Source organism: Pelophylax lessonae (assembly GCF_965119305.1).
Source record: "Pelophylax lessonae genome assembly, chromosome: 3".
Classification (NCBI taxonomy): domain Eukaryota; kingdom Metazoa; phylum Chordata; class Amphibia; order Anura; family Ranidae; genus Pelophylax; species Pelophylax lessonae.
Genome location: NC_138770.1, coordinates 391,837,377 through 391,863,558, shown reverse-complemented (window position 1 = coordinate 391,863,558; position 26,182 = coordinate 391,837,377). Strand labels below are relative to the sequence as shown.

The window sequence follows — 26,182 nt, the reverse complement described above, 5'->3', positions numbered from 1 at the left end:
TCTGCTGGACAGCAGGAGATGAATCGCAGCATGCAACTTCTGAAATTTGTCCAGAGGAAGAAACACTCGGGCTAGAGTGGAGTCCAGAGTCAGACCCAGATAATCCAATTTTCTGGACAGAATCAAAGCATACTTCTGGCAATTCAGCAGCCAACCGTACTCCTTCAAGGTCTGTATAGTGATCTCCATGTCGTTCATCAGAACCGAAGAGGACTCTGCTCACAAGAGATCTTCCAGTAAACCAGTACTGCAATTCCCCCACTGACGTAGCAATGCTAGAACCGGAGCCAACACTTTTGTGAAGACCCGAGGGGCTGAGGCGAGACCAAATGGTGAAGCCACAAACTGATAATGCTCCTCTCCCACAGCAATGTGGAGGAAGCGCTGGTGGTGGACACAGATTGGAATGTGCAAGCAAGCATCCTTGATGTTGATAGAGGCAAGAAAGTCCTCCTGATATAGGGACGCCACAACTGTCCGAATGGACTCCTTTTCTGTACCCGCACAATGCAGTTCAGGGACTTGAGATCTTGAATCGGACGTACCTTGCCCTCTTTCTTTGGGACCGTAAACCGGTGTGCATAAAAACCTTTTAACTGTTCCGAGGCCTGAACAGGGACAATCCCACCCTGAAGCAGCAGGTCTTGTCCTGCCGTAAAGAGAGCTTGCAATCGGTCCAGGGAAAGAATCCATGAAACCAAGGAACGAAGAAACCAAGGTTAAGAATGAAACTCGATCTTGTAGCCAGACCGTATCACTTTGTGGACCCATTTTTCTTGTACTGAGGAGGTCCATGGGCCCGGAAACCAGTGAAGACTTACCCCCACTCCAGGCACAGGTGAGGGCACACCTTCATGCTGAAGGAGCCTTGTCCACGGGCCTAGAAAATCCCGCTCTTAGCTTGCCAGACAAGGGCTGCTTGGAACCTCCCGAGGAGGACTTGAAAGGTTTTGAACCCTTATCGGAGGACCCTGAGGGACGGAAAAAACTTCTTGTGAGCTAAGAAGGACGGGCCACGTCTGCGATGAGGTTTCTTACCCTTACCAGCCTGCGGAAGAAAAGTACTTTTTCCCCCTGTGAGACTCTTAATGAGGTCATCTAGAATAGCCCCAAACAGGCGATCTCCCTGAAAAGGTAAATCAGTCAAAGCCTTTTTAGAGGTCTGGTCCGCAGAACAACACTTAAGCCGCAATACGTGCTTAAGTACCAATGCCGAAACAGACAGCCTAGAAACCAGGGGAGCTGCTTTCAAAGAGGCATCGCATCACAGATAAACTGCAGCCCTTGGACCAACTGGTCTGCCAGTTCAGCAAAGGCAGGGGGAAAGTTTTTAGCCTCCAGGTCACGGCGCCCACTCGGTAAGAGTTTGTGACACCAGGGCAATGGTGAAGACCGGCCTAAGAGCCGCATCTGCAACAGTGAACATATTGCGGGCCACAGCTACCGCTTTTCTGTCAGCCAGATCCTTAAAAGTTGGCGATTCCTCAACCGGAATCATTATCGCCCTATTCAACCTGTAAACCGGGGGAATCCACCACCGTTGGAACAGTTCACTTTTTAAGGGGGGACTCATCAAGGGGGTACCTCATTACAAAGCATTTTGGAACCGCCAACTCTTTTGCGACAAATCTGTCAAAATTGGAGGGAAAAGGAAACACCTTTGCTGCTCTAGACGGCTTGTGAGTGTCAAAGGGGACAGCCGCTTCAGCTGCATCCTCCATTTTTAAAGTTTCATGCACAGACACAATCAGTGTTCCCTCCAGCCCCTTTTCGTGCACAGCTACAGGTGTGGAGAAGTCATCCTCACTATCAGAGAAGTTAGGGCTTGTGGCCACAGACCGCGGAGGATGGGCCAAGTCCGCGGCGGCCGAATCAGATTCAGGATCGGAGGAGACAGATGAGGCAGGGGAAGGCGGGGGGGGTTTGCTTTTTGCTAGCCCGCCAACCAAAAGCCACCTCCACCCAGGACACAAAGGACTCCAGGACTGCTGTCAATACATCAATGGTCCGGTGGGGAAACATGCTACAAGGACTCCATTAGGAAAGAGGGAGACCCCCACAAAACGTGTTTAACACTGCCAAGGGACACCCCCACCGCGCTGGTAGCACCACCAGGTCGCCAGCAACAGAGCAACCCACAATCCTGCAGGAGAGAGTGGGAGGACCCCACCAAACTCACCACCCCACCAGAAAGGCACTGGCTGCACCAGGATAGCACTTGCTCTACATGCAGCTTCCAGGGTAAGGAAGGACCCAGGATTCAGCACCAGGGGAAAAGGAGGGCCCCCCACAGCCGAAATCGCCACCCAGAGGCTCCTCTGTAAATGCCGCTGCTCTGTATGTATGCCAGCCCAGGACCAACTAAAAATGGCCACCAGACTACACAAACATATCCGCCTGCCATAGACTAGAACAGGCTATAACAAAATGGCCACCAGCCGCAGATTCACGAGGGTCCCAGGGACCCAGGAGGGATCCCTGGGGCTAAGGCCCGAAACTTGAGGGAAGGGGGGAACTGGGCACAGGGCCCCCACACAGGTACAGTCCCTGCCCCCAGCTGGTAGCCCAGTTGCCGGGGGCGTACCCCCCCGTGCCCCCACCACCAATACAGCACCATACCCAGCCCCAGATTTATCCCAGACCACCCCGCTACCCCAGATGGGGGGGGGATGGATAGGGGGCCAGTTGACCCAAGGACCACTAGAATACAGGGGGGTCTAATGGGAAGGAGGGGAACCTAAGGGTCCGACCATCCCAGGGAGGAGCCCACATCCACCCCAAATCCCTCCAGGGGGAGAAGGGGGAAAGCTACTTACCATACTGGGAAGCAGGCGCTCCAGACAGAACCTCTAAATGGGGGGGCTGTTGGCCAGGAGGAACGCTGTGACTCGGGCCGAGACCTGGTCGTAGGCGACCTCACGAGGCATTTAACTCGCAGGCCAGCCCCCGTCCAGTGGGGCTATGTTGGGGCCGACCTAGTGCGGAGCGGTGGTGACCACTGGATCTAGATTATCCAGCCCGTAGCCCAGTCCGGCAGTTGATTGTAGATCTCGCAGGAAAAAAACAAAAGGAAAAAAAAGCCATTTGAAGCGGAGTTCTGGCCTCAAAATTTTTTTTTTAGATAAAAATACCCCCGGGACAGTCAGGGCTAGTGCATTGCAGCAATGATAGCCTCTGAACTTTCCCAGGTTTCACTTACCTTTTAGAAGAAATACTTACCTTGAAAATTTCTTGTCCAGCACTGCCATCTCAAGTTTTGGCAGCTGAAGCCACGGCGTCCTCTTCGGTGTCCTCTTCGGTCCCAGAATGCCTTGCACCAGCCCGCTCGTCACTTCCGGGGCAGGCGCGTTATCCCTGCACAGCTTCTGGGCATGCCCAGAAGCGGTTTAGCAGGGAATGATGCGCCTGCACCGGAAGTGACAAGCGGGGCCGGTGCAGGCGCATTGACTCCTGGGATCGATGACGTTCAGCTCCCAGGAGTCAATGCAAGCATGAAGAGACGCACGGGCCGCGGAGGGAGGATATGGAAGGAAGGTAAGTATATTTTCTTCAAAAACAAGGTAAGCAAATGAAAAAAACAGGATTATCCAATTCTTTTTTGGGTGATTTTTAGCAAGCGGATGGGCCAAAGTTGTTTTTGAGGCTGGAATTCCGCTTTAAATAGGAAAAAAAATGCCATGATTAGGCAGAAAATAAAAAACTGAGGACCTATAGCAGAGAGGGGCAGTATACCACCTGGGACTGACCATAGGCATAGCAAAGTTCTTTTTTCTGCCTCGTGTCCTACTCCTGTAGGGGGCAGTATAAACCAATGGTCAAGAATCCTATGGTGCTATCTCCGTCATTGAACAAAAGAAAAATAAATATTTACCAGTGCCCATATGCTAAAATAGAGGCTTAATAAAAGTATCCAAAACATTTATCTTTAGGTGGAAATTTTACCTTATTTCCACTACCAGTATCAATGCTCCCAAGCAGCTCTTTCGTTCCCTTCTTCATCTGCATAATAATTTACTGATAGATCCTCCCAAAAATTTCCTTTCCAAGCCCTTCTTACAATAACCAAAGTGTGCCCTTGAAGTTTAACGGTCACCAGGGGGACTTAAATAGAGGCCCTGTCCTTGGTACAGTTAAGTCCCCCCTTAACATTTTATGTCGATAAGTGCCCATTGGTCTTTGACCTCGAACCATGGCAGAGAGGTTAGTTGTGAATGGTGAATTGAGGTTATTCAGATGAAGGTCATTTTAGGATGAACAATGCTGGTAGCAAGAATTAGGGTGTACTACAATATTATGCAGGCAGGGTGGAGAGGTCATGTGAGAAATGATAAGTGCTAGCAAAAATAAACAAACTCGGTACAGACTAGCATAACTCCCAACCATACCGGATTCCACTGGACCATCCCAAAATTTCAAGTAATTCCTGGGGTCCTGCAGATCTTGGCTGGAGTTCTGAAGCCAAGAAACGTGTCCCGGCAATGGGCTCCACTCAGTGGAAGTATCATCAGTGGGTGCAATGTGTGCTCTAACACACTGTACCCAGTGAGAATTCCGGGTCAGTGGAGCATCTGCCCCTCCCTCAAACTGCTTTGCAATTATTGGGGTCTCTCTACCCCCCCCCCCCCCCCAATTACAAATAGTGTATTGTTTCATTCTTTATTTGGGACACAACTCTTATTACATTTGGAAACACAAATATATTTTAGGGGCAGGGATATATAAGACCGCATGTGACACAGTACTGAAACCTTTAGCAATTGACATCTTGTGCCCGATGAGGTCATCTTGTCTTTCATAAATACATTTGACGGAAAACCAGTTAAGCATGGGAAGGAATAAACAATGTCTGCCAGGTTTGCAGTAAACTTTCCTAATAGCACACAGGGGTTCTAACCCTTTTTAAGTTTTGGTTGGGAGCTGTCTCAGTGACAGAAAGCCTCCTGTTAATCTATAGAAAACAATGTGGAATGTATGCTGTCAGTGGGGTGGGTTGGTGATGACAGGTGGGGAGCAGAGGACAGCAGTTACCTTTATGGCTCTCACACACATTCTACCGCCTCCTCCACCCCAGTCCTGGAACTGGTGAGACTAGCTCAGTTGCTGCCTCCTCCCTCCTGTCATTACTCACAAAGGACAGATGAGACATGGGCCACTGACTCCACTAATAAGAGGGGTCTGACATCAACTATAGGGGGATCTGATTCTGATAATTGGGGGCTCTGACTCTGGGAATGGGGAAATGAAACAGACAAGGGGGCTCTGTGCTGGGCTGGAGGTGACTGGGACAGAAGGTGAACTCATACTACCTTCAGGAGTACAAGGAGCTAAATACTATTTAGGAGTATAGGGGGTCTGGTGAGGGGCAGAGCGGTCTGGTGTTATCTAGGAGTACAGGGGGTATAGTGGGGTCTGCGGTTATCTAGGAGTGTGTGATACAGGAGGAGTTCAGGTGTTATCTAGGAGTACAGGGGGTATAGGGGGTCTGGTGTAAACTAGGAGTGGGGGGGGGGGGGGGTATGTGTCTTGTGGCACAGCAATCAAAGCATATTTTGTAGGTACAATGAAGGCTCGGTTTTGTTTAACTGTGCATCTTTAGCCACACCCACGATTAACAGTTTGGCTACACCTACTTTTGCTGCGGCTCCCATAGCGTGCCACAGGTCACTATCTCTTTAAGGTGTCCCTCATTCTCAAATTCTAAAGTTGGAAGGTACTGTATGCAGACTGGTACATATTTGAAGACTGGTACTGAATTAATTAGGTCAGTCTGTACAGCAAATCAATCAGCATTTTAAAAAGAGGCTTTAATATGACCAAATACACAAAGTCGGGAAATCGCCTTGGGGAAAATGGAAAAAAAAGAAAAAAAAAAAAAAGACAGCAGCATCTTTTCTGCAGAACAATACTCTTTTGAACAAACTCTTCCCCTATTCATCTCTTAGGGGAGTAATGTTAATCTGTTCAGGGCACAAGTTCCACTTCACTATTTGCTTCAGTACTTCAGTTAAAAACAAATGCAGGGAATGTATGTTTCAACAGTTAATGCAGTTCTATAACTGTGAGGGAATTGCCACAAGTGCTGTACATTACTGTGATTTATACAAAGCTAAACCAGCCGTCTCACCAAACATTGATTAATCTAACAAAGGAACATGGTTATTTAAACAAATGACACATTCTACATTATTGATCTTATTCAAGAAAAGCTGTACTACAACAGCAAGTAAGCATAGACCATCATTATGGTAAATGTCAAAGCAAGTAACTATATAGTTACAAAGTAAAGTACTACTTTGTATAAGCCATACAAAACAGTGCAGCAGTTACTGTACATACAGTCAACACAGCTGTCTTGGTGCCTCCATATGCTAAAAGTTTATGTAGAACCAAAACTCTTTTTATGTTTGGATAGGGTAGGGAATGTTTCTATTGCTGACCCTGCTGGTAGATTCCGTCTCTCAATTTGTCCTGGTGACCATTGTTACTGGGACAGAAAGTGATGGAAAAGTTAAAACTTTAAAGCGGTCAGCAGATCAAGAAGTAAAAGCAATTTGCCCAAATTGTCCCAGGAGAACGGGAGGACAGCTATTTGAGCAGGGAATTTTTCACACTTTTTAATGATTTCCTCTCATTTACTGTTGCCTGAAAAAAGAAAAAAATCTTCAAAATGGGGCGCAAACAATTTGCCTCTACATGAATTTGCACCTTAAGCTCTTGCAGACAGTATAGCTCTGCGAATCACATGCGATGTCTGTCACCGCACCACTGTGAACCAGGACTAAGAACAGCGTTCGTAAATCTCATCACCATTGAAATCACTAATGTAACTGTGAATCTGGGCAATTTGAAGCCTGTTAACCAGAAAATTTGTTGACAGCAAACAAAATACAAATATAAAGTGAACCCATATTTCAATCACCGCTGAGAAAACGCTGCTATAATGCTATACAATTTAACTACTGCTTTCCACGTGACTTTAAGTTAATTGGGTTGATTTACTAAAGGCAAATAGGGTATTCACTTTGAAAGGAAGGTTTCCTTTTGTGAACTAATTTTCCCAAGAGAATGCAGTTCGCTTTGCAAAAAATAGCCAATCACGTGCAAGAAAATGTAAAAAAAAAAAAAAATGCATTTTTTTCTAGAACATAGTTGGATGATAGAAGTCAGCAGAGCTTCATCTTATTCACCAATCTCTAGGGAAAATCCCCTTGCAAAGTGCAACTTACATTGCAAACAGTCTATTTGCCTTTACCAAATCACCCCCAATGTTTTCAAATGCAATGCCATGTTAAAAAAAAAACAACTTATTTAGGTGTTCTGATAAATTCTGTTACTTACACTCCACAATGCACTTTAACGGAACATGTTCTCTGCAGCCTGCCATACACTTGCAGCTCTTCTGTATCATCAACATATGAGGTCATGATTCCTAAACCTCCTGGATCTGTGAACAGGTCGATCTGGCAAACTCTGTAATCCTACAAGAAAACGCAATTTTCCACATTAGGGTCTTTGTTATTAAAACAGATATAATGTACTTGCATTCCAAAGATACACAGAATAGCGCTTACTGTGAGTCATTTTTTAAATCCACTGAGAAATCTGTGCTATGCATCCTTACATTTCTATGTACTGTAAATACTTATCATTTTTGAGTTAGGGTGTGGAGTAGAGATTCTCGAGTGGTGAGTGAAAGCAAAAAGATTGTCTAGTGTCAGCTATTATGAGCACATGGGGGAGAGGTTTAGTAAGGAAATCGTTTTTAGATTTTAAATACTCATTTTGCAAGAATCTTTTTGTAAATTATCTTATAATAAATGCAGTGGATCTTACGATTACGGTGTGATGCGTTATACGCGCATTGCTTTTTAAATGCGTTTTACATGGGTTTCGTATGCACCACCCATCGTGGTTGAATACTAATGACAACTTGAACCCACAAAAGATTAGAGAATTGAACTAACGTTCTTAATACAAAACATTTTGAACAAAATTCTTCTAGTTTATATGTAGCTTTAAAGTGGCCATACACTAGCAGAAAAATCGGCTGTGCGAGTTTTATAAAAACGATTTATCAGAATGGCAAAAGATACTACCATCATGGAACGATCAAATTTCGAAGGATAAACGTTCCATGAACATAAATTAACCATTTTAGCATGGCCATCAAGGACTAATAAATTATGTCAGCTAATAATTAACATTTCTGAGCATCAGGTGTGCTTGCGCATGTAGGAAATACCTCTGCCATCCTTTGTGATGTATTTGAAAAGGATGATCAAACGTCGTTTTTACGCTGTTATCTAATTTCTTGAACCTCACTCTATTGTACATATAGAGTCCAATAAACACCATATGTATGTTTCATATGTATCTTTTCATATCTTTATATACTTAAAGTGATTGTAAAATAATCACCTTGTAAAACAACTCATTCATTTTAAAATAGAAATGAAAGGCAAAACATTTTTATATAAATATAAAAATACATTATAAATACCCTTTTTCCTTTTTTATAAGTGATCACATTCTCTCTGTTCTCAGCTGCATAAGAGCCTGGGGAAGGAGAAGCAGCATCTGCCTGCTCAGCGGGGATCGGCGGATTGATCCCCGCTGAGCAAAACCGAGTCCGCCGGGCGAAAAGCCCGCGTGAAAGGACCCTAAATAGTTATTTTATGCCTTCTTTTAATTTTGTATTTCCCATTTTTTCATCTATTATTGGTTTTATTATTTTTCATTTTTATTTTCTATTTTTTTCATCTTCATTCATTTTCTTTTTACCTTTTACCTATGTTGTTATTTTTTATTATTACTAGCATAATCTTTTTCTTTCTTTATATTTTTATCTTCAATTTTCCCTATTCTTACTATTCAGTCTTTTTTTTTTTTTTCCATTTTTACTTCTCACTTCCCATTTTCTTCTCTCATTGCCCCCCCCCCCTTTTTTTTTTTCTTTTTTCTTCTTTTTTCTCATTTTAATCACACACACCTGTTCACCCTCTTTCCTTTACGGTTGATGATGGATAAATGCTCTAGTCCTACTCTAGCTTCCCACCTCATTGCCAAAGCCCCAGTGGGTGGGGCAAAACCCATAAGAGGGCATGGCAAGTGTAGCAGTACTGGCTAAGGCCATAACCTGTGCATTCCCACGTTTTCTACACACATGTAGGGAATCAACACTTAACTGTCAAACCAAAAATTCACATATCCAGATACAGCTTTATTCCAAAATCCAAAAAAAGGAATGGAAAGATCCCTACATGCAACAGTAGAATATAGGGGGATAGCTCAGGGGCCTTAGAATCGTCCTTTTGATGAAAAGATAAAAATGGTAGTCTGGTTGTGGTATCTGGTTCAAAAACAGGCTGCCTCTCCATGCAAGGGGGTCTCCACTGACCCCCCCCACGCTTGCATGACAGCTTTATTCCAAAATCAAATGCATTTCGGAGGCCAAAACAACAACCCCATCAGGGCTTAAAATTATTAAAATTGCACTTGATGCCTGAAGTTGCTGAATTAATTATTCTTTATTGGAGCAAGTTATGCTCACTGTGCTGTAAACCCCTGGTATTTGGTCTAATATAGATAGATAGATAGATAGATAGATAGATAGATAGATAGATAGATAGATAGATAGATAGATAGATAGATAGATAGATAGATAGATAGATAGATAGATAGATAGATAGATAGATACAGTATCTCACAAAAGTGAGTACACCCCTCACATTTTTGTAAATATTTTATTATATCTTTTCATATGACAACGCTGAAGAAATGACACTTTGCTACAATGGAAAGTAGCGAGTGTACACCTTGTATACCAGTGTAAATTTGCAGTCCCATCTAAATCACTAAACACACAGCCATTAAGGTCTAAACTGCTGGCAACAAAAGTGAAAATGTCCAAATTGGGCCCAATTAGCCATTTTCCCTCCACAGTGTCATGTGACTTGTTAGGTGTTACAAGATCTCAGGTGTGAATGGGGAGTAGATGTGTTCAATTTGGTGATATCGCTCTCACTCTCCCATACTGGTCACTGGAAGATCAACATGGCACCTCATGGTAAAGAACTCTCTGAGGATCGGAAAAAAAAGAATTGTTGCTCTACAGAACAATGGCCTAGGGCAGTGATGGCGAACCTTGGCACCCCAGATGTTTTGGAACTACATTTCCAATGAAGCTCAACTACACTGCAGAGTGCATTAGCATCATGGGAAATATAGTTCCAAAACATCGGAGGTGCCAAAGTTCACCATCACTGGCCTAGGGCCTTCAGGGTGTCAAGCTCAATTTCATTGTGGGCCACATCATCAATATGGTTGCCCTGAAAGGGCCGGTTGTATCTGAAAGACGTGATGTCCAGAGCACCCCACCCCCTCCTTAAATCAGATGTCAAAAGCCCACCCACTATCAGAAGTCAAGAGTCCTCAAACCTCCCTTACATCACAGTGGAACCCACTAACCTTCTGCCTGGAAGAAGCTGGGGTAGGAGCTGGGAAGCAAAAAGCTTGGCTCTGGAGGAGGACCAGAGGAGGGCAGGATTCATCTGCCTGAGCCTGCTGAATGCTAAGACCAGGGGACGTGGATACGAGCAGGGTTCTGTGGCTGACACATGTGGCCTAGGCTATAGGAAGATTGCCAAAACACTAAAACTGAGCTTCAGCACGGTGGCCAATACGGTTTAGCAGGACAGGTTCCACTCAGAACAGGCCTCTCCATGGTCGACCAAAGAAGTTGAGTGCACTTGCTCAGCGCCATATCCAGAGGTTGTCCTTGGGAAATAGACGTATGAGTGCTGCCAGCATTGCTGCAGAGGTTGTATATACATACACACACACACACACAGTGGATAATAAAATGTCTACACATCCCTGTTAAAATGTCAGGTTTCTGTGATGTAAAAAAAATGAGACAAAGATAAATCATTTCAGAACTTTTCCCACCTTTAGCCTGGGTTCACACATATGCGATGTCTGTGCAAATGCAAATTCAGCTATACAGTTGTATGGCTGAACTCGCATTGGATTTGCACAAAAAAGGTGCAGGAACCTTTTTTTTCCCTGCAATTGATTCAAATCACAAGGGGGTTAACACCCATGTGATCCGATTCCTGTCCGAATTTACAGTTCTTACTGTGATCTGCGAACCGATCTCGAGGTGTCATTAACTTTGTATTGACACCCACAGCAGTTTGCAGAGGGCTGTGTGAACTGTCTGCAAGGATATGTGATGTGGGAACCCGCACTAGAATCGTGATGGTTCGCGCATTGCATATGTGTGAACCTAGGCTTAATGTAACCTATAAACTGTACAACTCAATTAAAAAAGAAACCTTTAGGGGGGGGGGGGGGGAGGGGGTGAAAAATAAAAAACTAAAATAACGTGGTTGCATCCTCCACGTAAATGATTTCAGTTTGTTGTTCAACTTAGTTATACAGTTTATAGGTCATATTAAAGGTGGAAAAAGTTCTGAAATTATTTATCTTTGTCTCATTTTCTCATTTTTTACATCACAGAAACCTGACATTTTAACAGGGATGTGTAGACTTTTTATATCCACTGTGTGTGTGTGTATATATATATATATATATATATATATATACACACACACACACACACACACATATATATATACACACACACTGTACATACAAACTCAAATACGAATAAGTCGTTTTCAGTGTTCCTGGTTTTCAAGTTACAATTAGTGTTTTGGTAACCAAAAATAAAAAACATACAAATTTTGCAGGAAGACATAAAAAGGAAATTCGAGTTCCTTCAAATGACTAATACGGATGAGTGACTCATAGAAGGTTGAGTGACTCATAAAACCACAAGAATAGACATGAATAAATCAATATAGCCTACTATAATGTAGTATAAAGCTGTTCTGACCCACAGTACCCAGCATTAAAAAAAAATCTGCCTCAGATACGCTTCTATAGTTTAGCTATAAAAACCTGTTGCAGTAGGAATCTAGTGTATCATTCTGTGGCATTTAAAGAGCTTTAATGCCAAACAGTAGATTCACAAGTACTTACAGTATCTCACAAAAGTGAGTATAGCCCTCACATTTTTGTAAATATTTTATTAGATCTTTTCTTGTGACAACACTGAAGAAATTACACTTTGCTACAATGTAAAGTAGTGAGTGTACAGCTTGTATAACAGTGTAAATGTATTGTCCCCTCTAAATAACTCAACACATGGCCATTAATCTCTAAACCGCTAGCAACAAAAGTGAGTACACCCCTAAGTGAAAATGTCCAATTAGGCCCCCCAAAAAAAAGAATTTTATATATAAAGATGGCCTAGGCTATAAGAAGATTGCCAAAACCCTGAAACTGAGCTGCAGCACGGTGGCCAAGACCATACAGTGGTTTAACAGGACAGGTTCCACTCAGAACAGGCCTTGCCATGGTCGACCAAAGGAGTTGAGTGCACATGCTCAGCATCATATCCAAAGGTTGTCTTTGGGAAATAGACGTATGAGTGCTGCCAGCATTGCTGCAAAGGTTGAAGGGGTGGGGGGGTCAGCCTGTCAGTGCTCAGACCATATGCCGCACACTGCATCAAACTGGTCTGCATTGCTGTCGTCCCAGAAGGAAGCCTCTTCTAAAGATGATGCACAAGAAAGCCCACTAACAGTTTGCTGAAGACAAGCAGACTAAGGACATGGATTACTGGAACCATGTCCTGTGGTCTGAGACCAAGATAAACTTATTTGGTTCAGATGGTGTCAAGTGTGTGTGGCGGCAAAAAGGTGAGGAGTACAAAGACAAGTGTGTCTTGCCTACAATCAGGCATGGTGGTGGGAGTATCATGGTCTGCATGAGTGCTGCCGCCACTGGGGAGTTACAGTTCATTGAGGAAACCATGAATGCAACATGTACTGTGACCCACTGAAGAAGAGCATGACCCCCTCCCTCCCTTCAGAGACTGGGCAGCAGGGCAGTATTTCAACATGATAATGACCCCAAACACACCTCCAAGACAACCACTGTCTTGCTAAAGAAGCTGAGGGTAAAGGTGATGGACTAGCCAAGCAGGTCTCCAGACCTAAACCCCATTGAGCATCTGTAGGGCATCGTCAAACCGAAGGTGGAGGAGCGCAAGGTCTGTAACATCCACCAGCTCCGTGATGTCATCATGGAGGAGTGGAAGAGGACTCCGGAGAGCTCCATGCCCAAGATGGTTAAGGCAGTGCTGGAAAATAATGGTGGCCACACAAAATATTGACACTTAGGGCCCAATTTGGACATGTTCACTTAGGGGTGTACTCACTTTTGTTGCCAGTGGTTTAGAAATGAATGGCTGTGTGTTGAGTTATTTTGAGGGGACAGCAAATTTACACTGTTATACAAGCTATACATTCACTACTTTACATTGAAGCAAAGCGTAATTTCTTCAGTGTTGTCACATGAAAAGATATAATAAAATATTTACAGAAATGTGAGGGGTGTACTCACTTTTGTGGGATACTGTATATCTCACTTTCATAAGTCTTTAGAATTAAGTTTGAGATAACCTGGAGGGGTCTTTGGAGGTGCTATAAATAAAACACACTAATCTTATTTGTAAAAAATATAAAGCAATATAGAAACATAGAATGTGTCGGCAGATAAGAACCATTTGGCCCATCTAGTCTGCCCAATATATCTGAATCCTATGAATAGTCCCTGGCCCTATCTTACATGAAGGATAGCCTTATGCCTATCCCATGCATGCTTAAACTCCTTCACTGTATTTGCAGCTACCACTTCTGCAGGAAGGTTATTCCATGCATCCACTACTCTCTCAGTAAAGTAATACTTCCTCATATTACTTTTAAACCTTTGCCCCTCTAATTTAAAACTGTGTCCTCTTGTGGTAGTTTTTCTTCTTTTAAATATGCTCTCCTCCTTAATATGACTAAGGGACTGCGTAAAGAGTAGCAAGCAGAATTCAATTTACTGATGTCCAGTCAGTGAAAGTCTTTTGATTGGTTGCTTGATTACCATCCCATATTATTTCTAACAGTGTCCGATAATCAACTTAGCTTTTCACTTCAGCCATTTAGATGTCTGCATTTTGGATGAGATTGGGTTTGAATCCCCAAGTCTTCTTATTGAAGTTCTGAACCCTATCATTAAGGGACAGCAAACACCTACAGCTGCACATACTTAGACATAACAGAGTGGTGCAGGATCCATAAGCCGCTACCTTAGTGTGGACTTTGGCAGAGGAATTCATCCTCAGATCTGCCTTCTCTTCACAATGAAGTACAACTCAATCAAAAAGTTTATTATTTATTTTTTGCGGTTTTTCTCCCATTGGGGAAATCTTCCTTCCCTTTCCACCCCAGAGACAAAACAGGAGGTGAAAGAAATCTCCTCAAAGTAAGGGGAAACCACGCTTAAATAGGAACAGGTGTCCCACTGGAAAATTTACTTTCACTTCCTGTTTAGAGTGATTGTAAAGGCTCAGCTTTTTTTTTTAAATTAATATAATAAACATGTTGTATTTACCTTCTCTGTGCAATAGCGTTGCACAGAGCGGCCCCAAACCTGCTTTTCTGGGGTCCCCTGCTGGTGTACTTGGTTCCTCCTCTTCTGTGTCTGCTCCCATTGCAAGTCGCTTCCTATGTGGGCAGACATGCAGACTCACTCCCAAGCCGGGCTATGTGTGTCCATAGACACACACACACACACACACAACATGGCTCAGCCTTGCCACCCCCTTACATGATTTGATTGACAGCAGCAGGAGCCAATGGCTGCCACTGCTGCCTCTGTGTCCTGTGAGAAGCAAGAGAGAGAGCAGCGATACTGCTCTTGGGCACATAACTGGGTTGAAAGAGGAGCCAGGTAAGTATATAGAGGGGAAGCTGACAGCGGAAGGTTTTTTACCTTAATGTAGTGAATGCATTAGATTAAAAAACGTTATGCCATTAGAATCACTTTGACAGACAACTGTAAATTGGATTTTCTATAACTTTAATTTAACACTGGCAATTGTCAGCAGTACAAATAGGGAGAATGAATCTCCTAAGTGGGAACACGGACAGTAAAAAGAAAAAAAAAGTGACAAAACGTTCCAACCTTACATTACTCCAACAAACATTTTGGCTTTGGATACTCTTTAAATAAGCTTTCCTAATGTTCCTTTGAACAATTCACTAGTGCAGTGGTCCTCAACTCCGGTCCTCGGGGCCCACTAATAGGCCAGATTGTAAGTATTACCTTGGGGAGATGCAGACTAGAATACTGCAATCACTGAGCAGCAAATGAGATCACCTGTGATGTAATTTAGTTATCTTGCAAACCTGGCCTGTTAGTGGGCCCCGAGGACCAGAGTTGAGGACCACTGCACTAGAGAACACAGATAACAAAAGTAGCCGATTTCCTCCAGCAGATACTCCACAGGAATACATGGAGCACACCTTTAAGCCCCGTACACACGGGCCGAATGCCAGGAAACATCGGCCGGTTCAAGAAAACCCGGTCCGACAGAAGCCGGCTGTTTGGCCAGCTTCTATGGGTTGAGCATGCTGGAAACCCAGCAGCTGATGGCGGAGTGTTTTGGAGGGGAGGGGGGGGGGGGCATTTTCGTGTCAGAAAAAATTAGTTCTGCAGGGGAGATCTCTATACTAACTTTGCATAGTTAGTACAGCGGCTCCGACTGGAGCTGACAGGTTTTTTTTATTTTTTTTGTTAAAAAAGTGTGTGCCAGGGTTTAGGCTGGCTAGAATGGTAGACCAATGTCATTGACAGCAGTAAAAATCTAGTTTGGAAACAATCTCTGCCCTACTGTATCCAGAAATCTGCTTTTAATGGAGCTGGACTTCAGCAATACACAATAACTATCATTATAACACCATTTGAAGATCGTATAGCATTTTGATTACAGACAAGGGCCTGGCTTTCTATACTGAATTGTATTATTTACCTTGATCACGTGTCTTAATGAACCAATCACCACAGGTTTAGGAGAATTTTCTTCTTGCTGCTCTTCACCCCAAGGATTAGTAACTTCAATGTCACCTTCTTCTATAGGAATGGTTCTTCCCTCGAAATTAGGATGTTCATAAATGATCCAACTATAGAAAGAGGTTTCATAAATCAACACATGCATTAATACAAAATGAAACAAGCCGTATTCTGAGTAAAGAATCAAAACATTTCATCTGCTAAATTCGTTTAAAGTGGGCCTATCATTACCATTCAAACCTTGCATGAATTAGGTAGGATACCAGTCAGCATAACCCAATCATCCTAATTTTGGAGTCAAAAAATACTTCCTCTCTATGAATAATAAAGCCAGCCATAGACCGATTGAATCTCGCCCAGTTCAACAGTGACTGGCCGAGATTCGATCCATCTATGGGCAGGCTGGTTGTCCCTCAATCGACTTCAGTACAACCAGCCTGTCTGATTATTTATTGTTTTTTTTTTTTTTATGTGATCACTGCCGGAGTCTATAGCCGCCAGCAGATAAATTGTTTAATCTATGGGCTGCTTGCACAACTGCTCCAGAAGAGCCTATTAAAGCCTAAGATTACCCTGGACACCAGAAACACCATTTTTGTGATTAGAGACCGCAGAGTGTCTACTGTTTTCACAAAGACCTTGCCTGAAAGACGTGGATCAGAGGGGCACAACTATTGCAGCTAGCCCATAATTATTATATTAGATATAGTATATATCCTACTATATCATTAAAAAACTATGCACAGGAAAAAAGCTCTAATATGGCTCAGACTATTTAGATTAATATCTAAAAAACATCAAAAAGACTACAGTTCCTCTGTAAAACCAGAGGATGACATGACTCATTGAGGTCTAACCAAGACAGAAATATGAATAGATCCCTTGTGTCTTGCTATGGATTTAAAGCTATTTTCCAGTTTCAGCTGTCCAACCCCTGAATAGGTAACGGATTAACACAGTATTTGTCAGTTTGAGTTTTCCATGGCATCCTTTTCTACATCATTACAGCTACATGTGCAGAGTTTGTGTACCAGGACTGACTCAGGTTATGTCATGGCAGCCTGCCACGTCTGCTGGATCCTGCCCTCCATGATCATTGCACAAAAGAACATACCCTGAAGACTACTTCTGACTAACCAGCATTTTATACTGCAGAGTAATAGCCTTCAGGCTACATAAAAATAAAAATGCTATTATTTAAAAGAATATGAAAATCATACAAGGGGATAGTGTTAAAAGATATTAAACATAAGGGCTAATGGACATGGGAAGACAGATGTGCCTTTACAGACACAAGGCAATGCTTTAGGCCTACATATGTCAATGGCAAACACAAGCATACAGTATGTGGCTCAGGTCAGTGCCTCTCTTATGTGCACAGGGACTCAGATCTATGCATTTTGTGATGTACGGCTCCAATGACCGTCACTACATGTGCACTACAGACTGCAATTACCATATATTACACGCTGACACATTTCTACAGTACTCTACAAGACCAGCCAGTAAGATTTCTGCAAATAACCATTTCTTTCTCTTTGTGGAACACTAATACAAAATCAAAAGTAAAAAATCCTCCAAATATCATGACAAGGATTTTGTTTTTTTTTCACAAACAATAACTCAGTATGCTGGTAGGCAAGCAAGTTGACACTGTTTAGGTTGCACATTCAGATGTAACCAGTCACCTGTTGTGATTCAACAGACTGTAATGTGTATACTGGTAATAGTTTTGCAGAGTATTCTGAGAGTTCTATTACATATTAGGATAGCAATATCAGAAACAAAGCTAGTCAGCAATTTAACAGGTATGTAAAAGTCAAACCATGGTAGGTGACAAAAAGACAAAACCATGGTAAATGCACGCTTCATTCCTTGTATGGAGATCCACAAAGTAAATCAGAGAAAACCTTTATATACAGTGGGAAAAATAATTTTTGATCCCCTGCAGATTTTGTAAGTTTGCCCACTTACAAAGGAATACAGGGTCTAGAATTTTTATCATAGGTGTTTTAAATGATAAAGACAAAATATCAATCAAAAATCCAGAAAAAACACATGATACAAATGTTATAAATTAAGTTGCATTTCAGTGAGTAAAAAAAGTATTTGATCCCTTACCAAACCAACAATAATTCTGGCTCCCACAGTCTGGCTACAGTAGGTGCTCATGTGGTACCCAGATTAGTCCTGTCAATTCAAGAAGGTGCTCCAAACGACAACTCATTATGTGTATAAAAGACACCTGTTCACAGAATCTTTTTCTTCCATTTAAACCTCACTATCATGGGCAAGACCAAAGAGCTGTCAAAGGACATCAGGGACAAGATTGTAGACCTGCACAAGGCTGGAATGGGCTACAAGACCATCAGCAAGAAGCTTGGTGAGAAGGAGACAATGGATTATTTGCAAATGGAAAAAATACAAAATAACCATCAATCGCCCTCAGTCTGGAGCTCCATGCAAGATTTCCCCTCATGGGGTAAGAATGATCATGAAAAGCGAGGGATGAGTCCAGAACTACACGAGAAGAGCTTGTGAATGATCTCAAGGCAGTTGGGACGACAAGCACCAAACCAACCATTGGTAACACACAACGCCGCCATGGATTGAAATCCTGCAGTGCCCGCAAGGACCCCCTCCTCAAAAAGGAACATGTACAGGCACATCTGAAGTTTGTCAATGAACATTTAAATGATTTAGAGACGGATTGGGAGAAAGTGCTGTGGTCAGATGAGACCAAAATTGAGCTCTTTAGCATTAACTTGACTCGCTTTGGAGGAAGAAAAATGCACCATCCCTACAGTCAAGCATGAAGGTGGAAATATTATGCTTTTTAGCGGTTTCTCTGCTAAAGGTACAGGCCAACTTTGCCGCATTGAGGGGCCAATAGACAGGGTCGTGTATTGTAAACTCTTGGATGAGAACCTTCTTTCTTCAGCCAGAACACGGAAGATGGGTCGTGGATGGGTCTGCCAGCATGACAATGACCGAAAACACTGCCAAGGAAATAAAGGAGTGGCTCAAGAAGAATCATATTAAGGTCATGGAGTGGCCTAGCCAATCTCCAGACTTTAATCCTATTGAAAATTTATGGCGGGAGCCGAAACCTCAAGTTGGCAAGAGACAGCCAAGAAATCAGCCAAGGATTTAGAGAAGATCTGTAAGGAAGAGTGGACCAAAGTCCCTCCTGAGATGTGTGCAAACCTGGTAACCAAACACAAGATACCCAACCACAAAAAATGTCTTACCTCTGTGCTTGCCAATAAGGGTTTCTCCACCAAGTACTTAGTCATGTTTTACTTGGGGATCAAATTCTTATTTTACGCACTGAACTGCAACTCAGTTTATAACATCTGTATCATGTATTTTTTCTGGATTTGTGGTTGATATTCTGTCGCTATCATTTAAAATACACCTATGATAAAAATGATAGACCCTTCATTTCTTTGTAGGTGGGCAAACTTACAAAATCTGCAGGGGATCACATTTTCCCACTGTATTTGGCCATTCTAAGACAGCAAATGCTGGCTATTTTACATTGCTCATTACAGTGTTTCAAAGGCCATGTCAGTTGGATGTTATAATGTAGAGCCCAATCTCAAGAATAAATCATAACTTACCACCCTCTTATTGTTTTGATGAAAATAGTTGGAGAAAGTTCCCAGGAAGTACAATCTGCTATGTCAGCAAACACTTCAAATACAGCACCTCCATACTCAGCTTCTGAGAGAATCACCAACTGAAACAAACACATTCCGACAACCTTTTAATTGTGTTTTCACATAGATACACCGTAGGAAAAAAATATTAACAAACATTTTTGCTTACCTTTCCTGGCCTAGGGTTGATCTTTTCAGCACCTTGCAGAGGCTGAACCTAAAACAATATCATTTTGAAATATTACGCAATTTCATAAAAAAGACAAGAGGCAGCACTATCTAAACAAAGTTTTGTTAAAGCTAAATCAAATATTGTTAAATCAACATGCATGAAAATATAGCAGATTCATATTATAAGAAATGTCTATAAAAAGATGCTGAATCAAGGCACCGTGCACATCTTTAGAGTGGTAAAAGTGTATGCTGAAGAGCATTCCAGAACTGAGCACAATGGGTCCCTCCACAGGAATTAATGAAGAATCACAGAAATGTCAATGATTTTCTGTTAATTAGGGTTTCAGAAAGCATATATACATATTGTATATACTTCTGACCTAACTGTTTTAAAGTGTTAACTTTAGTGATGATGTCACTATTTGGTGAGATTGGTTTTACATTTGGTGGGGTATTTAAAGTGGAACTTCACTCTCTCAACTAACGTTAACTATTTTTAATCCTTATGCTGCTAGCATTAATAAACAGGTAGGAAAGTAATTTATATTTCCTTGTTTTAAACCTTTTTTTTTCTTTTCCATTTCTTCAGTCGCTTCCTTCCAAGGCCAAAATGATGTCATACATCCCAGGAGTGTTCATGGGCATTTTTATCTTTCATCTGGAGGAGGGGCTCTCTCAGCTAAGTACACCCTCCTTCGTGCATGAACTAAGGGCAGATGGATTCCAGGAAGTAAATGCTACATGAATTATCTGTCCTTACTCAAGAGTGGTATCCTGTGGCAAGGAGAGAGAGCCAGTCATTGTCCTCAATGCCAAGGAGTTGAGGTTCAGCGTCCAGTACCATGCTTGGAGTGTGGTCAAGTGTAGCATGGGATGTTTACTTACCCCAGGTTCTGGAACACCACTGAAGAGTCTGGAAAGGCTGCAGTGTCGCCCTGTGGCCACAAAGAGGCGGTAATCTGGGAGGATGCAGCTGAGAGACTGCAAACTCAAATAAGTTACTGGCTACAGGATATAGTAAGGGTCCTTTTACACAAGCAATCTGATCAGATCCGCTTGTCAGTTTTTTAGACGGATCTGATAGGATCCCCCATGCATCCCTATGGGGCAGCGGATGTCAGTGGAGACATGTCCGCTGACACCCGCTGCCATCTGCATCCGATCCTGTCCGTGAAATCCGGACGGATGGAAACCCTATTTTCCATCCGTCCAGGGGATCGGATGTGATCGGACAGGCGGTCCGCTCTCATCCGATTCCCCCATAGAGATGCATGGGGCTCTGACACCTCCCTCTCCGCACACAGAGCGGAGAGGGAGACGTCACTTGCCTGCTCAGTGGGGATCTGTGTAGTGTGGAGACACAGGTTGGAGCTCAACATGCACCAATGTTAAGGACTCAAAAGGGAAGACTCTGTATGTGCCTGGCGTAGTCCAGCAGAGTGCTGGGAGTGTTAACGTAGGGGTGACCAAAACAGTCTTTGTGCCAGGTTCCCTAGTGACATGTGCTGCAGAGATGCCCAGGGAAACCTCCCAGGAGCCCGCAGTGGTGAGGCACATGGTTTCCCAGGACAACTGTGGACCTGCACTAGGCAAGAGAATTCCTTTGGAGAGGAAGGGTGGTGTGCTGAGTGGCACACAGGTTGCACTGGGTAATGACCAAAAACAGCCAGCTAAAACTTAAAACACTGTTGATAGGTCTATGAATGCTGAGGATCATACTGATGAATGTGTTACTTTTGGTAAATGTCTGAAGGGGTGAATGATTCATGAAATCATTATTGAAATGATGAAGGGGTTATCTCCCTTGGCAACCAGAGCCCAAGCCACAGGGTTAGAAATCTCCGGGGGTCTCCATGTTTTTTAGCCAAAGATTGTCGAAGACAGCACTGATACTGCTCTGGTGGAACAGTGGGAGTCTGCACCATAATGTGAGAGTGTGTGGGAGCAATCCACTTGACCTATATGTGACCCAGATGGTGAGGGGTTGAAAGTACACCACTGAGTGTGTTGGTAGCTCCAAAAGGGCAAGCTTGCCAAAATGGTGTATTGCTTTTTAATAGTGTTGCAATGTTCTCACAGTTCCCTATGAGGGTGCTTCCAGTGACTGGATGGTATGGAAGGCACTCTGGAGAGCTGTTAGAGACATCAGAGGTCTCTCTGCCTGTTGCGGTGGACACGTCTGAGGTGCGGCTGAGCATGGTAAGTAAAATATACTGCCTCACCCGCTATAAGAATGAAGAGCCTGACATGGATGTGGCAAAAGCAAAGAATCGGTCTGTCACTCGCAAAGAGGTACAAGTTGAAGTACCCGGAGACACCCTGAAATATAGTACTGAGGGTATGAGAAATTGTGACATGGAAAAATGTGAGCTTTTAAGGATTAGTACTGCTAACAATGGTTTTCGTGACTGGGAGGTTGTAATGAATAAACCAGTAGGAAGTAAGACATTAAGCAAAGGGTTATGTTTTGATTAGTGTATGTTGTTCGGACAACTTCCCACAGAGATTTGGACAACAGGTGAAGTGAAGCCTTGCGAAGGTTCCATTGGGGATAGCTTCTCACTTGTGTGTTGTCCCTTCTTGGGCCTGGCCCTAACAAACACTGAGAAAGAAAGCACTGACTGTATTGGTAATTGTGGAAAAGGTGATTTATTACTGAATGTTACTGTAAATTATGGCATTGATGATATGGAGATTAATAATTTATTGGTAAAAGAGCGTGATAAACAGTGGTTGATCCTCTGGGATTTGGTTGTCAAGGTAACTGCAAAAAAAATTAGGTAGGCCTAATAGACCTACTGTGATGGTTACCAGTATAGGAAAAGGTGGTTCCTAATCATCAGGCGTAGTGTCAGGAGCAGGTTCCCTACAGAACCCGGAAAGTGAGTTAAAAGGAAGTAGCAGGGAAGGCAGAGGGCCCCCAGAAAAGAAATGTGAGCTCAGGATCCCCAAGGATAGAATGAGAAGGCTGAGGATACAGAACTGTAGCACCCCATTGCGATTCAGGCTAGGGTGTGCCTGGAAACACCTGAAAAAAAAAGATTGGGCTTACGTAGCTGAGAGCTGGCCCAGAGGTGCTCCAATCAAGAATTCAGGCTGGTGTGTTCCGCCCCCCTACTGGGTCAAAAGGGGGGGGGGGGGGGATGTGTGACAGTATGAGACTCTGTCACTATGAAATTGGTCAGTTAAAGGACATAGGGTGTGCACATTGGCTCAGTGCAGGACTACAGATCATAGATGTGGAGAAAACTGCTTTTGCAGCTTTCCCCAGGTTTTGGTATTCCTGGATGAGGCTCTGTAGTTTGGAGATTCCATAGTGTCTTGGGTGGGACAAAATCTCCAACCCAGTGTCCGGTATTTGTGGAGGACCAGCAGGGTGTGTACTTAGGTGCCCTTATAATGGAGGTATAGGAATACCTCGAGGCTTCTAGTTGGAGGCTGCTCCGGCCAAGGGAGACAGGAGGTCTCCAGGAGACAGAGAGGATGCATGTGGCAGCCAAAGCCTGTGTGTCTTCAAGAGACAATAAATGGCCTGAGGACTGAGGCCAGAGGAGCTGTGTACATTAGTGTGCATCCGTCCACACTAGGGGAGCTGTAAACTAGAGGAGCTGTGTGCATTATTGTGATGCCATCCACAATGAAGAACCTGTGGTCTGTATGACCAGTGAAAACAGCAGAGGTACTGCTAAAGAGAGAGCTAGGTGGGCTTGTATTTTCATGTGCATTTTTACTGAAGAAGAACCCCTATATGGGGGAGACATTATATGTTGGACTTTGCCAGGCCCTTAAAATATAGTTCCTGACTGATGTGAATCACTTGAAAATGCATCTACCACTAGAGCTAAAGATCCCCCATGTTACAATAGGCAAGCCAATAATTTATCATTGTTGAGTAGAAGATCCAGGTACTATAGAAACGAGTAAAAGATGGGTATCTTCAGTATCTGTATCTTCTACTCATCAAGGTGATCCAGTTGGCAAATAGGCTTTATAAATGCTTCAATCTTCCAGTAAAAGATTCTCGGCCAGGTGTACCCATTGGAAAATTGGCTTTAAAATGCATCAGTCTCCCAGTGGGTGTCTTACCAGATGAGACGGTCAACTCAGTTTGCTTCTTATATATCTACCCCAATTTACATAATTTCAATGAAAAATGATGACCAATTTTATCTACTGCTGTGTAGTGCAGTCTTCTAACCTATAAGTGTCACTGTTTTCACACAGCATTGTTGGATGAAAGGCTAGAAAGTTCCATAAAGATAATCTAAATGAATGACAGGAATGATTAAACCAGTCTGTCAGATCAATTAAAAGGCATCACGCCTTACTGTAAAAAAAAATAAATAGTGGGCTGATCCTGACAACATGAATAAAAAGCTTCCCATGTATAAGGTTATCACCTCCTTAATGTTTAATGAGCTGTTTTCCTTACATCTGCCCCTACTTTATCGAGATGTCAATCAAATGCCATTGTAGATAAAAGTATATAGAATTGTCTTTGATGTGGGATGAAACATTCACATTGTGCATTTTCTAAAATGTAATGTTTACTAGACTTTTGTTGTTGTTTGAAAATGTTTAAAAAAAAAAAAAAGGGTGAACATTTTGGCACAAGAGACTTATTTTGGCACATTTATTATACAGATGGAGTCACTTAAAGTGTTTTGGACCATACTTTGCTATGAATTTTCTTTCTGTGGTTGGTTTTAAAACTTTACATTTATTGATTCATTAATCAGCTCCTCATTGGCTACAGGTAATTTAATTGCCCAAAGTATTCCGAATATTTTGTAGCTAGACTGTATGTAATAGTCTTGCTGAGCATTAATTATAAAGAATTAACCACTTAAGCCCCGGAGGATTTGGCTGCTCAAAGACCAGGGCCTATTTTGCAATTCGGCACTGCGTGATTTTTAACAGACAATTGCGCGGTTGTGCGACGCTGTAGCCAAATGAAATTGACGTTATTTTTTTTTCCACAAACAGAGCTTTCTTTTGGTGGTATTTGATCACCTGTGCGATTTTTACTGTTTGCGCTATAAACAAAAAAAGAGCGACAATTTTGAAAAAATAACAATATTTTTCAAATTTTTTTAATATGAAATTCCCCAAAAAAATGTAAAAATCTAAATTTTTTAACATTTTAGGCCAATTTGTTTTCTGCTACATATTTTTGGTAAAAAAAAAAAAAAAAAAAATCGCAATAAGCGGATTTTGATTGGTCTGCGCAAAAGTTATCGCGTTTACTAACTACAGGAAAGATTTATGTCATTTTTATTGTTTTTTTTAAACTAGTAATGGCTGCGATCTGCGATTTTTTTGCGGGACTGCGACATTGCGGAGAAAGAGCGGACCCCTGACTGACATTTTTGACACTTTCGGGGGTACCAGTGACATTACTACAGTAATCAGTGTTATAAATATGCACTGTTACTGTAAAAATGACACTGGCAGGGAAGGGGTTAACTTTATTAGTGATCAAGGGGTTAAGTGTGTCCATAGGGGCGTGATTCTAACTGTCAAGGGGCATGGCTTGTGATATAACCACAGAGATATACGATCCTACATAGCAGGATCGTATAGTCTCTGCAGTTACACCAGGGAGAATGACAGGCGGCTTTGTTTACATCAGCCGCCTGCCTTTCTCCCTCTCCAGCTGGAGATTGCGAGTGGCCGGCGGACATCGGAGCAGCCGGTCACTCGCGCGGGGATGTCAGGAAACAAGCGGGGGAGGGAGCGCGCGCGTCCCCTAGAGGCTCTTGGGCGAGCGACGTACCAGTATGCCGCTTTGCCCAGGAGCGCCAGACTGCCGTAGTATATAGTCATGCAGCGGACGGCGAGTGGTTAACATTAACAATTGCAATTATTGAAAACATATACTGAAATGTCTTCCAAAGGAAGCCTGGGATTGTCTTAAAATGGTTGTAAAACCTCAGTAATGGAATTTGAACGAAGCACATAAGTAACATAGTGTTTACTTATCTCTCTCCAAAGCTCTAAGTGTCATTTCTCTCTGGTACTTCATTCCTCTGTTATCAGCATGAGTCCCTTCTGAGAAGTGTTCCTACACATGAGATCTCTTAGATTGTAAGCTCTAATGAGCAGGGCCCTGTGATTCCTACTGTATTAAAAAGTGTATTGTATTTTGTACTGTCTACCCTCAAGTTGTAACGCGCTGCGTAAACTGTTGGCGCTATATAAATCCTATATAATAATGACATAAATTTGTGTCGGTAGGGAAGGGGAGGAAGATCTCAGTACAGAGCTTGTCTATTCACAACACAGTTCTTCTGCTGTTCCTTTCCTCCAATCAGCTTTCACACACTGTAACTGCAGTCTGTCTTCCCCTTCCTCTGTGCTGCTGGCAGATGAAG

At 42.9% G+C, this 26,182-nt stretch overlaps 1 protein-coding gene across 3 annotated transcripts in view; it reads right to left on the bottom strand.

The window, feature by feature from the left end:
• CRYBG1 (crystallin beta-gamma domain containing 1) overlaps window positions 1-26,182 on the bottom strand; it is a 399,356-nt gene that overhangs the window by 43,937 nt on the left and 329,237 nt on the right. For all 3 annotated transcript variants that reach the window (XM_082249793.1, XM_082249795.1, XM_082249794.1), the window contains 4 exons: window positions 19,804-19,851; window positions 19,596-19,714; window positions 15,932-16,082; window positions 7,339-7,478 (listed from right to left, as the gene is read on the bottom strand). In XM_082249793.1, coding sequence (XP_082105919.1) covers window positions 7,339-7,478; window positions 15,932-16,082; window positions 19,596-19,714; window positions 19,804-19,851 — 458 coding nt within the window. The remainder of the gene's footprint in view (window positions 1-7,338; window positions 7,479-15,931; window positions 16,083-19,595; window positions 19,715-19,803; window positions 19,852-26,182) is intronic.